The sequence below is a fragment of the Cibotium barometz genome, chromosome 44 (genome assembly GCF_041138505.1).
Source record: "Cibotium barometz isolate CiBa-2024 chromosome 44, ASM4113850v1, whole genome shotgun sequence".
NCBI classification, from domain to species: Eukaryota; Viridiplantae; Streptophyta; class Polypodiopsida; order Cyatheales; family Cibotiaceae; genus Cibotium; species Cibotium barometz.
The window spans coordinates 6,618,849-6,630,933 of record NC_141089.1 but is presented as its reverse complement, the minus strand read 5'-3'; the positions used below and the strand labels follow the sequence as shown (position 1 = coordinate 6,630,933).

The following is a 12,085-nucleotide window of genomic DNA, read 5'->3' as shown; positions in this document are numbered from 1 at the left end:
GGATCACGAGGATGAGAACAAGTACGGAAGGCAACTATGACACATGTATATGTGTATATAAATACATTCACACACACACACATAACACACAACATATATTCCCCACCAGTATATATATATATTTTTCTATCACTTCTCTGGAGGTGAAGGGCAGACTCAGCGGTGATGAAGGCCAGCACTAAAGAGTTACACGTGCACACACAGGGTAACTGGTTGCTCAGTTGCACACCACTTTGGAAAGAAAGAATCGATATCAGTCAACTGGCTGCAAATTAAAAAGAATTCTGCATGCCAGAGTACGGGTAGAAAAATATACCAATAGAAAGATCAGGTTATTTCCCAAACTCGGGAAAAAACTGAAGTGTAATCTCAACTTTTATGAGAGTCTACTCGCAAACCTTTAAATCAGCAACTCCATCATCCATAGCATAGACTACGTGCTGTGACATGTCCACTCATGTCATTAGCGCCCAAGAGTAGATAACATACTCTTCCATAATGTTGCTCTTCAAGTGGTCACATTGAGGCCAAAGGTAAGAATCAATAGCTACAACCTCATATGTACAAATGAAATAGGATCATATACAAGGTTGAATTGCTCTGTGATTCATTGCGCAACATGTCTTGCCCAAATCTTCTTGCATAAAGCTGGTGAGCCTAGAGATCGACCTGCTTGGTGCAACATTTTGTATCTTCATAGAGCCAAGGAAGACAGGCATCTTGCTGAGGAAGCCCATAATCTTGTTATGTGTTAAGGCATTGCCAGAAGTTTGTCGTGCGCACTCCCAAGGCATAGTGCCTTCTCAAATGCTATCATCCCCCATTAGCCGCATTTTGTGCATAGCAGCAAATTTTATTTGCCTTACTCTTTCTTTGGATACACCCAGCCTGTAGAAGAACAAGAGAACAAGTGATAAAACATAACTTCCGGGGAGGCTTCAAACAATCAGCCCACCACCCTCTTCAAAAAGTGAGGCGTCTTGCAGATCCAACTCCGACAATGCTGTACTAGTACAAAGGCTGGGCGGCATTTTGATCCCCCAATTTGCAGGAGGCCAAGATGGGTGGACTCACGCTAAAAGCTTTCTAGTATTAACATGGCAAATGGAAAAAAAAATGATGGCACCAAAAGCACATACTTTTCACCCACTGACGCCAGACTCGAGCAAGCACCACCTTCCGTATCGATACCGAAAAGCCACCGAATTATCTTCTGCTCTTTTGGTGTCAATAGTGCCATCCGGTTCCTTATGTTGCCCTGAAAGAGGTTATTGGGATTCAGCTTAAGTAGGCCAGACTGCTCCGATCATCACTTCAGCCAACTCATCGTCTTGAAATAAACTACCTTATACTCAGTTTTCTTGGTTAACCTGCATCCCTACTTACTGCAAATCATACGGTAAACTATGGGAAAAATGAAGAAAATTTACCATCATATGTTCTTCATAAAGCGAGTCCCAAGGTTGATTCTCACTGTTTTGATCAGGAACAAACTGCAAACAGACCACAACCCATAACTGAATTCAGAGACAAGTACACACCTGAACATTGTGGGCGATATCAAACAAAATTTTAAACGATCACAACCTTTACTCACTCACAAAAAAATAATAGTCTGAGTTTCCATGTAGCACTTTCCCACAATTCTCATTTGCAAATTGCCCTTCATCGATTTGTTGTTTAAAAAAAGCCAAGCCTTACATCAACATTGATATTTGGTCACACCCTAAATGAGTTCCGCATGCCTAGGGGGAAAAAAGGGCTAAAACCAGCAAAATGTGTTCATACAGGCTTATAAAATGCCCAGTTTCTGGCCAGAGACCACAGACAACATGCCTAGCCTGGTCTGCAGGTGTGCTCAAAAGCTGTCAAGCCTGCCCCTAAACCATCGACACTGCTCCAGGCTGATTCTTGCACCAAAACAGGGGTCACAAATCAGCTCTTGTCACAGCCTGGTAATCACATAAGCCTGTTGCCTCCATGCAATGATATCTCCCATCACGTGACAGAAGCAGCCAGCTACTCTACCCTGGTGCATGCCCATTCCCCACGCTCATTAGCGTTGTCACTCTACCTTAGCGATTCCCTACACTCATTGACCTTGTCCCTCTATAGATGAGGATCTGTTCCTTCCAAATATATACCCAGTACATGGCTCCAATAGTCATACATCAATCTATTACCATAGAAAGTATCGCAAGTCCACTGCATGGATAAGCAATGGTCAAAAGCGATCCTCCTAAGGCTGCCTATGGGCTGAACAACACCAAACCAGAACACCACTTGTCAAGTGCTAAAATCTCTGCCAATAGAAGTCTCTATTCACGGCTGGCCTAGGGCTTCCAATGGGCTGTAAAACATGCCCCAATCAGTACACCACTTGTCACATGTGAAAATCTGTTCCTCCACTCGTGTCAAATCCGGCTCCAGTTACTCCCTCCATGCTCAGCCTCATAGGCCTGTGCCTAAGGGACTTTTCACATTATCCACAAATATGCATCCCTTATCCTCAGTCACTCTAGCTAAGCACTCATATGATGTATGTGGCTTATCATGGAAAATTCTTGCCTTTTTCCTGTTGCTACACAGCTTGTGTTGCCTCAAAAAAGGGCTTCCCAAAGTTCTCTCTCTCTTGTGCTTGTGCTGGAGCACCCCCCTGCGAACCTCTCCGCTGCCTGTGCCCCCTCCCAACGCTGCTGCCTCTTCTCGCCGTCTACCCTCCTTCCCTTCCACGGGGCATGATTGGTATCTTGGTGGGCACTACTTTCTCTGATCATGCTTCGATTATTGTCCTGGAGCACTTGAGTACTAGGATTCCAGACAGCTTCATAAAGGACAATGAGGTTTGCAAACAAGATAGAGCAAATTTGGGAGAGACTGGATTTTCTCTCAGGTTCTGCCACGCGCACCTTAGATGCAGGCCTTGGCGAGATTAGCAACTTATTGCAGGAGGCAGCACAGAGTAGTTTGGCAGGATTCCGTGAGCAGGAGAGGAGCATTCGACAGGGTCTTGCTTCTCTCCAACGACTTCACGAGAGTTCCCCAAATAGCCTGTGGATTGAGAGTCAGCTAGCTGCTGCCCATACAGAGCTCAGATCCATAGAGGAGAGGAGGGTGGAGTCCAGATACCATGCTAGAGCTTCCTTCTAGACCCAGGCCGGAGATAGAGTCACTGGGATTTCTTTGAGATTGCCGGTCCCTACATGCGGAGAGATGGTATTCAAAAGCTCCGAGGCCAGGATGGTGTAACTCGCGGCGGTGCCCGGGGGACTAGGACCTTTGACACACTTGTTGATACCATCAATGCATATTAAAACATTTAAACATGGCCACAGCCTTAACACATATCCATCATCACTTTGCATGAAACATAAAAGCTGGATAAAATATCCACAAATGCTGAAAATGGAGCTTGCACATGTGACACCGCATAGAGGCCGGAATGGGCCGACCCCCCCCCCCCCCCCCCCCCCTTGTAGTATTTTATTACCCAAGGAGAATAATATCATGTACAAGCTTTGAGGGCTTTACTCTCCCCACGGGAGATGCCGGATTATCCATATACAAATGCCATAACACAGTCCAACACGAGGCAACCAAGCCGGAATATAGGCTGTAGAAATGCCAAGCCAATAATATAATCCATATACCTCTGTGTAGGTACTGATTCTTCCCCAAAAACCACGGGTCTTCATGCAATAGAGCTGGTACCAAGGTGGTTCCAAACGTAGTGAACGATACGTTTAGTACGTTTAGAAAACGAGCTGAAAAGATTCCAAACATAGTGAACATTGCCCCCGATATATATGTATACAAAATTTATAGTTTACTTATAAACTTTTGAAATATGAAGTTAGAAGATTCATCAATGAACATTAAAGCACTTACTAATACTATACAAACTTTAATTTCAATTTTGCACAACTTACAAGTCACAAGTGACAATGGCAAATGCAAATATCAAATAAAATAATTAAACAACGAACATAAATGAAAGTGAGATGGATCATGGATAAATCATAAATCATAAGACTGTGGACATATGTCATACATGATACATCATACTACAGAGAATATGATTTCAATTCTGATTCCTAGGCACCTGAGCCCCTCAAACTAAGAGACTGGGCCTGACAAACAAATAATAGCAGCTAGCTACTCATCTAAACCAGATGATGACTCTGAAGAAACATCTCCATCCGTCAACATGTTGCCATCCGAGTCATAGTCAAGCTCTCTGACCACCAGCACTATAGCAATGGCGTCACCCGTATCTATGGGCCCCTTATCTAAGGGATCATCATCATCATCATCATGTACAAGAGACTTGCGCTGCTGAGCTATTTGAGCACGGTCTCGCCCTCGACCTCGCCCACCACAACAGCCCCGACCACCTGGACTGCTAGTAGAAGCTCCATGATCATCAGCATCTACAATACTCATAGCTCGTAATCGAGCACGTATAACCCTGCGATCTATGCTCTCAAGCTCTCTGTGGAGCTCTCGGTATATCTCGTCCTACTCGTCTCGCGACCGGTCACTCGTGATCATGGGTGTTGGGTGTGCCTTGAATGATGGTGTGCCTTGCCCATACGGAACTCGGTGCACGAGGCATCTATGGCATATGCACGAAAAGCAATCAAGAAAATGGAGAAATGTCAAGACAAGTCACAACTCGAGAGTTATAATATATATTTCAAAATTCAAGCACAATACGAATAAAATTTCAGCTTGTGTGTAGGGATCCGGGGAGGTGCGAGAGAGAGAGAGAGAGAGAGAGAGAGAGAGAGAGAGAGAGAGAGACTTGCAATGAGAGAGAGGAGAGAGAGGAGAGAGAGACTTGCAATGAGAGAGGAGAGAGAGAGAGACTTGCAATGAGAGAGAGAGAGAGAGAGAGAGAGAGAGAGAGAGAGAAAGAAAGAAAGAAAGATTTTATTAACGTCTTCCAAAAGACCGAACTTGGCCTATGAGACAAATCGGTGTACCTGTATGGGATATCCTCTGTCATCCCAACAAAATGAAAAAGTACTGAACTAAAAAGCTGAATCTCGGTGTGCAATAAGTACAATAAGTGGTGGAGGGGATGGAGCTCTACTACTAGGAGAATGCAAAGCTATATGCATGGAGTATACAATCATGATATGCAACCTAGCTAGCTCCATCCTGTACCATACTGGGGGTATAAAATGGTATACATCAATGAAGGGAGTGTCCACAGCTCCCTGAAGAACATGCCTGGGTGTGCTCTAAAGCGAGCCAGTCGCTCTGCACCCTCTCTGTGAAACTGAGCTCTGATCTCTGTTATCTCTCTCTAGTATAGGCGTGGTGTCCGAAAGCCAGGTGTCCTCTGTCTCCTGCGGACCCTGAGTGTCTCTGCTCTCTGGAGAGTAATTTCTTGCCGTGTAGGGACTGGGAGTGGGATGGATCTCTGAAAAAATGTAATCTGTGTCTGTCGTCCCCCCTCTGGAGCTGTCTGAGCCTGTAGTGATGTCTCTCTGTGGCGCTGTATGTCTAGAATGAATCTCCCCAGTATGCGATGGTCTGCTGCCCCAAAGATCTGGCGTAGGGAATGAGGCTCTCTGAATAAAATGGGATATCTCTCTCTGATGGCTGTATATGCTCTGCATCTGCATACATAATGCTCCTCAGTCTCCACCTCCTCTCTGCACAATCTGCATACCCTCTCCTCTCGGGGGATCCGAGCTGTTCTGCCAGTCTCAATCTCCAATCGGTGTGATGAAACTCTAAGCTGACCAATAGCCACTCGGGAGCCGTGTGGTAAAAAGCCCTCCATGTATCTAGGCCTCTAAAAATCCATCATCAGTGATACTCATGAAGTGATCTCCGTAGTATAGCATCTTCAATGGAAGAGGCTGTGTAGGCGATATCCATGTCTCTCGTGTATAGAGCTGCCATAGATCCTGTCTCAATACTCTGTTCCTCTCACTATGAGAGACGGATATGTGGTGCATCCCTGTCATACTGGAATGGTGATAGATGATCCATGTCTACGCCATGATGTGAGAACCAATGTGTGACCTGTGCATACCATGATCCTCTGTCTCCTACCTCAGCTAGCTGTCTAGATGCCTCAAAAGCTCTGTATGGCAATCTGTCCTGTGGCATCTCTCTGAATCTGTCTAGCAGGCATATAGTCTGAAATATGGCCTCTACCATCATAGGAGATGCAGCAAACTCTGCTCGGATAATGTCATGGGGTACTGACGGTTTGCTGCGTATCATGCGTGCCATCATGAGGGCCTGTGGTCTCTCTATCTGTGTCCACCAATGGGTAGCAAGGCCTGGTGCCCATACCGCTGCTCCATACATCAATGCCGATGTGACTAATGTGTTAAATAGCCACCCCTTCGTCCAGGGCTCCTAAAAATGTGCCTGGTGGCACTGTCTCTCTAGCATAGCCAATGCTGCATATCCCCGTGTCAATCTAGCTCTGGTTGCTAAACCCATGGTGAAGCGTGTGGCTGCTGCAGAGAAGGTAACCCCTAGGTACACGTATGATGTCACCACCTCCACCTGGCATCCTACGAGAGTGAATGTCAGCTGACTCCTGCCCTGTCTCGATGTATGAAAGACCATAACCTTGGTTTTCCCAAGGTTCACAGTAAGACCGCTCTATGTGCAGAAATCATCGAGTGCATGTAGATGCTGTTGTAGACCACCTGGAGACTCAGACACTAATACAATATCATCAGCATAAAGCATAATATGTACTGAGGTACCTGCTAAATCAACTCCATCTCCGCCTCCCCGTGTAATGAAGTCAGCCACCTCATCAATGTATAACCCAAATAGCGTGGGGGAAAGTGGGCATCCTTGCTTCACACCAATGGTGCTAGCAATAGTGTCGAACATACCTCCTGGACGTCTGACTCGCCCAAAAACCTGCTCATATAATGCATAGATGCCCCATGTCATATCTGCTGGTATGCCAAGAGACTTCAGGCGTTGAAAGAGCCTCTCTCGTGGTACTGTGTCAAATGCCTTGCGAAAATCCACAAAGCAGCAATAGAGCTTTCTCTTCCTCACTCTGGCCTGATCAATCATACATCTTAAAGTGAATACATGGTCAGTGGTAGAGAAAGCTCTCCTGAAGCCTGCCTGCCCTGATGAGCGTAAACTTGCTCGCTCAGCATATAAGCTAAGCTGTCTGGTCCAGTGTCCTCTGATGCCCGACTAGCCCCTATCTCCTCTGGATCCACAGGATGGAGGATCTCCATGTCATCATAGTCATACACCTCGCACTGTCTGCTCTGTGTGTGGGCATTGAAGTCGCCCGTAAGAAATACTTCCCCTAGTGTAGAATAATGCATAATCTCCTCTGACAGACAAGTGTATGGCGAGGCTCCTGTCTCCTCCTCCTGTGGCATGTCCTCTGTAATGACATAGGAGAATCCTGATGGAGAAAAGTAACATAGAGCTATGTATATAACCCTGTCTTGTGACAGCTGTAAGCTGATCCACATGTATCTGGCCTCTGGATCTTGTGCTACCACTCTCAGTCTCCCCTGTAGCTCTCGTCTAAATAGAACTGCTACTCCCCCCGACCCTCTCGAGGTACCCTGGCGTGTGGTCCTCCTGTATGCTGACTCCCACTGGAATCCCTCTACTCGAGGTAGCCCTCTCTCTGGGCTCTGATGTGTCTCTGTCAGAAATATAATGTCTCTCCCCACCATAACATGCTCCAATCGTCCAGGCTGCACCCATAGTGAACCATTACAGTTCCATACTGCCATGTGTATCTCTGTCAGTGGCCTGGTCTGTGTCCCATAGGCCCCAAACCGCTAATCCATGGGCTGGCCATCAATGATGACCCGACCATCTCGATAGAAGGCCTTCTTGCCTTCTCTCCTCGCGTGTACGACTCGTGGCATGCAAGCTCTCCTATGCTCAAGCTGCATCCTCGTGAGATCATCATCCAAGAAAATAGAAGCTCCCTCTAAACCCCGTAGTATGACCCTCTTCCTCATGAAGGTGACCCTCTCCGTCTCTCCTATAAACTGTAGAATGAGGGCTCGCTTGCGTGTTGAGTCTTTCCCGGCTCTCCATGCTTTGGTGAAGGGAAGAGGGTGCTCTTCCTTATAGCCGAGCTTCATGCATAGAAGCTGTCCATCTTTCTCGGGAGTGGAGTCAGGTGTCTCGGCTATACCTGTGACTCGAATGTTGAGGCGGCGGGCATGCCTCATCTTCTCCTCCTCAATGGTGGTGTGAATGATTTGGTGTTCTTCCCTTTGAGTCTCCTCCCTCACGTCTTTACAGATGTTCTTCTTTACCACCTCAACCCATCCTGACTGCTTGGCTTCGAGTTTTCCCTCCATGTCCTCTGTGATCTCCTTGGAGATCTCTTCTTTGATGGCCGTGAGAGTATTGTCATTGATCTCCCCTTCTTCCTTCTCAGTATTCTTGATAGCTACCATTTCCACTTTCAATGCACTCACCTCCTCCTTGAGTGGCGTCTTCTCTTGTTCGAGGATCATGACCCGTGCTTCGAGAGCCATGATGTGCCGGTGTAGTTTGTTCTCCACCTCATTGAGGTTGGAATCGGATGTCTTCTTGTTCTCCTTGATTAGTGCCTTCATTGCCGTCTCAAGGGCCTCGAGTTTCTCTTGGAGACTCGGCGCGATTCCTCCAGATCACTCTGCAGTCCTTCCCACAGGCAGGGAGGAGAGAGAGAGAGAGAGAGAGAGAGAGAGTTATGTTGCTGCCTTGGGGGCCTGAGCAAGGGTGGGTGGGAAAAGAGAGACAGCCAGCGCAGCGCACAGTAGCAGCGCAATGGGAGAGAGCAGTGCGGGCAGCGCACAGGGCGGCTGTGCAAGCGGGCGACGAACAGGGCGGCAACGAACAGAGAACAGAGAACAGTGCGGGTAGCGCACAGTAGCAGCGCGATGGGAGAGAGCAGTGCAGGGCGGCAGCAACGAACAGGGCAGGGAAGTGCCTGTGGAAGAGAGAGAGAGAGAGAGAGAGAGAGAGAGAGAGAGAGAGAGAGAGAGAGAGAGTTCAGCGGCCAGCCGCGAGCGTGTGTGGAAGAGAGAGAGAGAGAGAGAGAGAGAGAGAGAGAGAAATGAAATGAAATTAAATGTTATATTAACGTCTTCAAAAGACCAAAGAGAGAGAGAGTGAGAGACTGACTCGAGTGACTTGGGCAATGAGCGCAGCACGACCAGAGAAGACCAGCACAACCAACCCACGAGCACCCGCCGCCAAAGAGAGAGAGAGCCGCATCCACGTAAGAAACACGAAAAAAAAACTTAATGTTGACGTGCGTGGGTTTTTTAACCTACATTAATCAAAATCCCAAGGACCCACATTCACTAACGTTTCCAAACATTAGTGAGCGTTTCAATCGTTCCAAACGTTTGGATCAGATCCAAACGGCGTTTCGATGCAACCTTGGCTGGTACAACAAGTACAACGCTCCATTCAGCCGGTACAAGTACAATGGCTGGTACAATTGGTACAACGGCTGGTACAAGTACAGTGGCTGGTACAACAAGTACAAATGATGATACACCAAGTACAATGGTTGGTACAGTTGACACAATGGCTGGTACAAGCAAGTACAGCAAGTACAAGGACTGGTATAGCCAGTGCAATGGCTGGTACAACAGGTACAAGGGCTGGTACAACAAGTACAATGGCTAAAAATCATAATAAATAATTGAATACCCTTGCCTTCAGTATTTCTTCGCAATGGAAGCCTCCAAAACAGTCCCCAACAGTTGGTATTCTTCATGGGCAGCCTTCAAGAGAGAGAGAAAGAGAGTAGCCGTCATTAGGGCAGTCTGTAACGGTGGTAGAGGCTAGTGTGCAGCAAGAGAGAGAGTAGCCGTCATTAGGGCAGTCTGTAACGGTGGTAGAGGCTAGTGTGCAGCAAGAGAGCCTCTATTAATGAAGAGAGAGGGCTCCAATTTATAGATTTGGGCCTCCCATGAGCTAAAATGGCAAGAGAAGGCTACGATGACAAGTGGAGAGCCACACAATAGCTAAAGTGACAAGTGTGAGGCCACTTGTCTCACTTTGATCCACTTTCTAACAAGTGTCAGGCCACTTGTCTCACTTTGGTCCACTTTCTTGCCACATGGCCCAATCTAAGAGATGGATCCTTCCATAAACTTTCTCTCTAGGAATATCCCAACTGGTAGACATTCTGTCATAGGCACTCTGCCAACTCTTGGTATCTGCTCAATTCGAGATATAATGATGCGAACAAATTTTCCATCGGAGTCGGGCCAAAAATAGCAACTCTCCTAAATTTTAGAAGTGTGGTCCTTTGTATTCTAGGATAATCCCCATTCCCAAAGCTTGTACTTTCCAAATATTTAGACATATGGAGTCCACCAGAGCCCTTTCATACTGGAAAATGTCCAGACCGATGACAGATGGAGCTATCATTTCTCTCACATTCCCTCCTCCCCCCCAAAACATGCGGATAGATGGTATTTGCAAGATACGAGGCCAAGATAGAGCATTCTGGATAACATCTTCAATTTCTAGGAGGCGACAGCTTCCGCAAGGATGCGACAACACGACCTCATTGTGCTCCTTCAGGATTTTGAGAAAGCCTACGATAGACTTGACTGGGGCTTTCTGGAGGGCACGATGTACCGGATGGGGTTCCCAATGGAGTGGATCTGTGGTATTTCAGGACTTTACTCGGCCTCTCACAGTCAGGTTCTCATTTAGGGAGCCAGAGGTGACATATTTTCCCTTTCTCGCTCAGTCTGAGAAGGTTGTCCACTGGCACCATACCTTTTTCTATTTGTCGCCGAGGCCATAAGTAGTTCTCTCTCAACTCAAGAGACTGGGCTCCAAGAATTGCGTCTCCCCATCTATACTCACGAGGAGCTACTGGACTCACGCCTCACCCTGTTCTCTGCTCCCCAAGGATACGGGTTGTTGATTGCGCTTGACCGGCACCTCTAGTACGACACATCTTTCAGAATACGAGCGAATGCTCGGATCAGTATTTCTTAATGATTCGAGCTCCTTATTCGATTGAGAAGTACGTGGGGCCAGAATGTATGCGAACCGTTCGACTATGACCTCGTTTCCTGAGCCAGAGGGGGAACCGCGAAATGGGCTGGCAAGAGCAGACAGCAACTCGTTTCACTCTCGTAATTCGGGGGAGAGAAAATTCCCAGGGATTCGAACCCTCAACTTTTGCCTGCTTTTAGAGATGACACAACAACATACATATCTGGAGATGTGGGGAATCTTCAGAGATTCACAGAGGCGATAAAGATCTTCTGTCACGCATCAGGAGCACAGATCAACTGGCACAAGTCATATGGTTTTTGGGTAGGCTCTCCACCCACCCCAACTTGGTGTCCAGTTGAGGCTTTCCAATTGATCCCAAGGGACACTCCAATCCACTATCTTGGATGCCAGGTGGGCATCGATATCTCCCCAGAGCAACACCTAGCTCCTCTTCTTCAAAGCATTCAAAAGAATGCTTTTGTACTAGAGTTTTGCAAGGCTTTCCTTAGCCGGCCGAGTGGTGGTGGTGAACCAAGTTCTTCTTGCCACCGTGTGGTATACTACTTCTTGTTGGCCCTTCTCCCGAGCCTGCATTGGTCAGGTATAGCGGTTGATCCGTAATTTTTTGCAGGCCGGCAGCAATGGGAGACCTGCCAGGGCCAAGTGGCCTGGAGAATGATCATTCAGCTGCGACACAGAGGGGGCCTAGGCATCATCGACCCCACCATTCAGAGCCGCGTAAATTGATTGTTAGAGGACTTCTCCTAGGTAGTGAGCCTTGGAAGGACTTCCTCTTGTTAGGATTTCAGCCCGTCCTCTGAGCCTGGGAAGCCCTTGGTCGTAGAGCACTAGATGGATCTTCACAGAGATGCCAGCCCTCAGCTTAGTCCACCTTTGTACATGAGATACAAGGGGAATACTATCACCGTCTTCCCTAGCATCAATCACATGCTCTCGGCCTTTATGCATGAAGGTGATTCTGTTGGTCTTGTAAGCAGGCGGCCTAGGCATCATCGACCCCACCATTCAGAGCCGCGCAAATTGATTGTTAGAGGACTTCTCCTAGGTAGTGAGCCTTGGAAGGACTTCC

At 47.3% G+C, this 12,085-nt stretch overlaps 1 protein-coding gene across 2 annotated transcripts in view; it reads right to left on the bottom strand.

Moving 5' to 3' along the window:
- Window positions 1-232: 232 nt before the first annotated feature.
- Window positions 233-12,085, bottom strand: part of LOC147612900 (uncharacterized) — a 73,869-nt gene continuing 62,016 nt past the window's right edge. The window contains exons 7-9 of one of the 2 annotated variants that reach the window (XM_086782174.1): window positions 1,431-1,493; window positions 1,140-1,258; window positions 233-888 (exon numbers count right to left, since the gene is read on the bottom strand). In XM_086782174.1, coding sequence (XP_086638300.1) covers window positions 804-888; window positions 1,140-1,258; window positions 1,431-1,493 — 267 coding nt within the window. In that variant the 3' untranslated portion in view covers window positions 233-803. Of the gene's footprint in view, window positions 889-1,139; window positions 1,259-1,430; window positions 1,494-12,085 lie in introns of those variants that run through there. The other variant, XR_015263322.1, reaches the window with a different exon arrangement.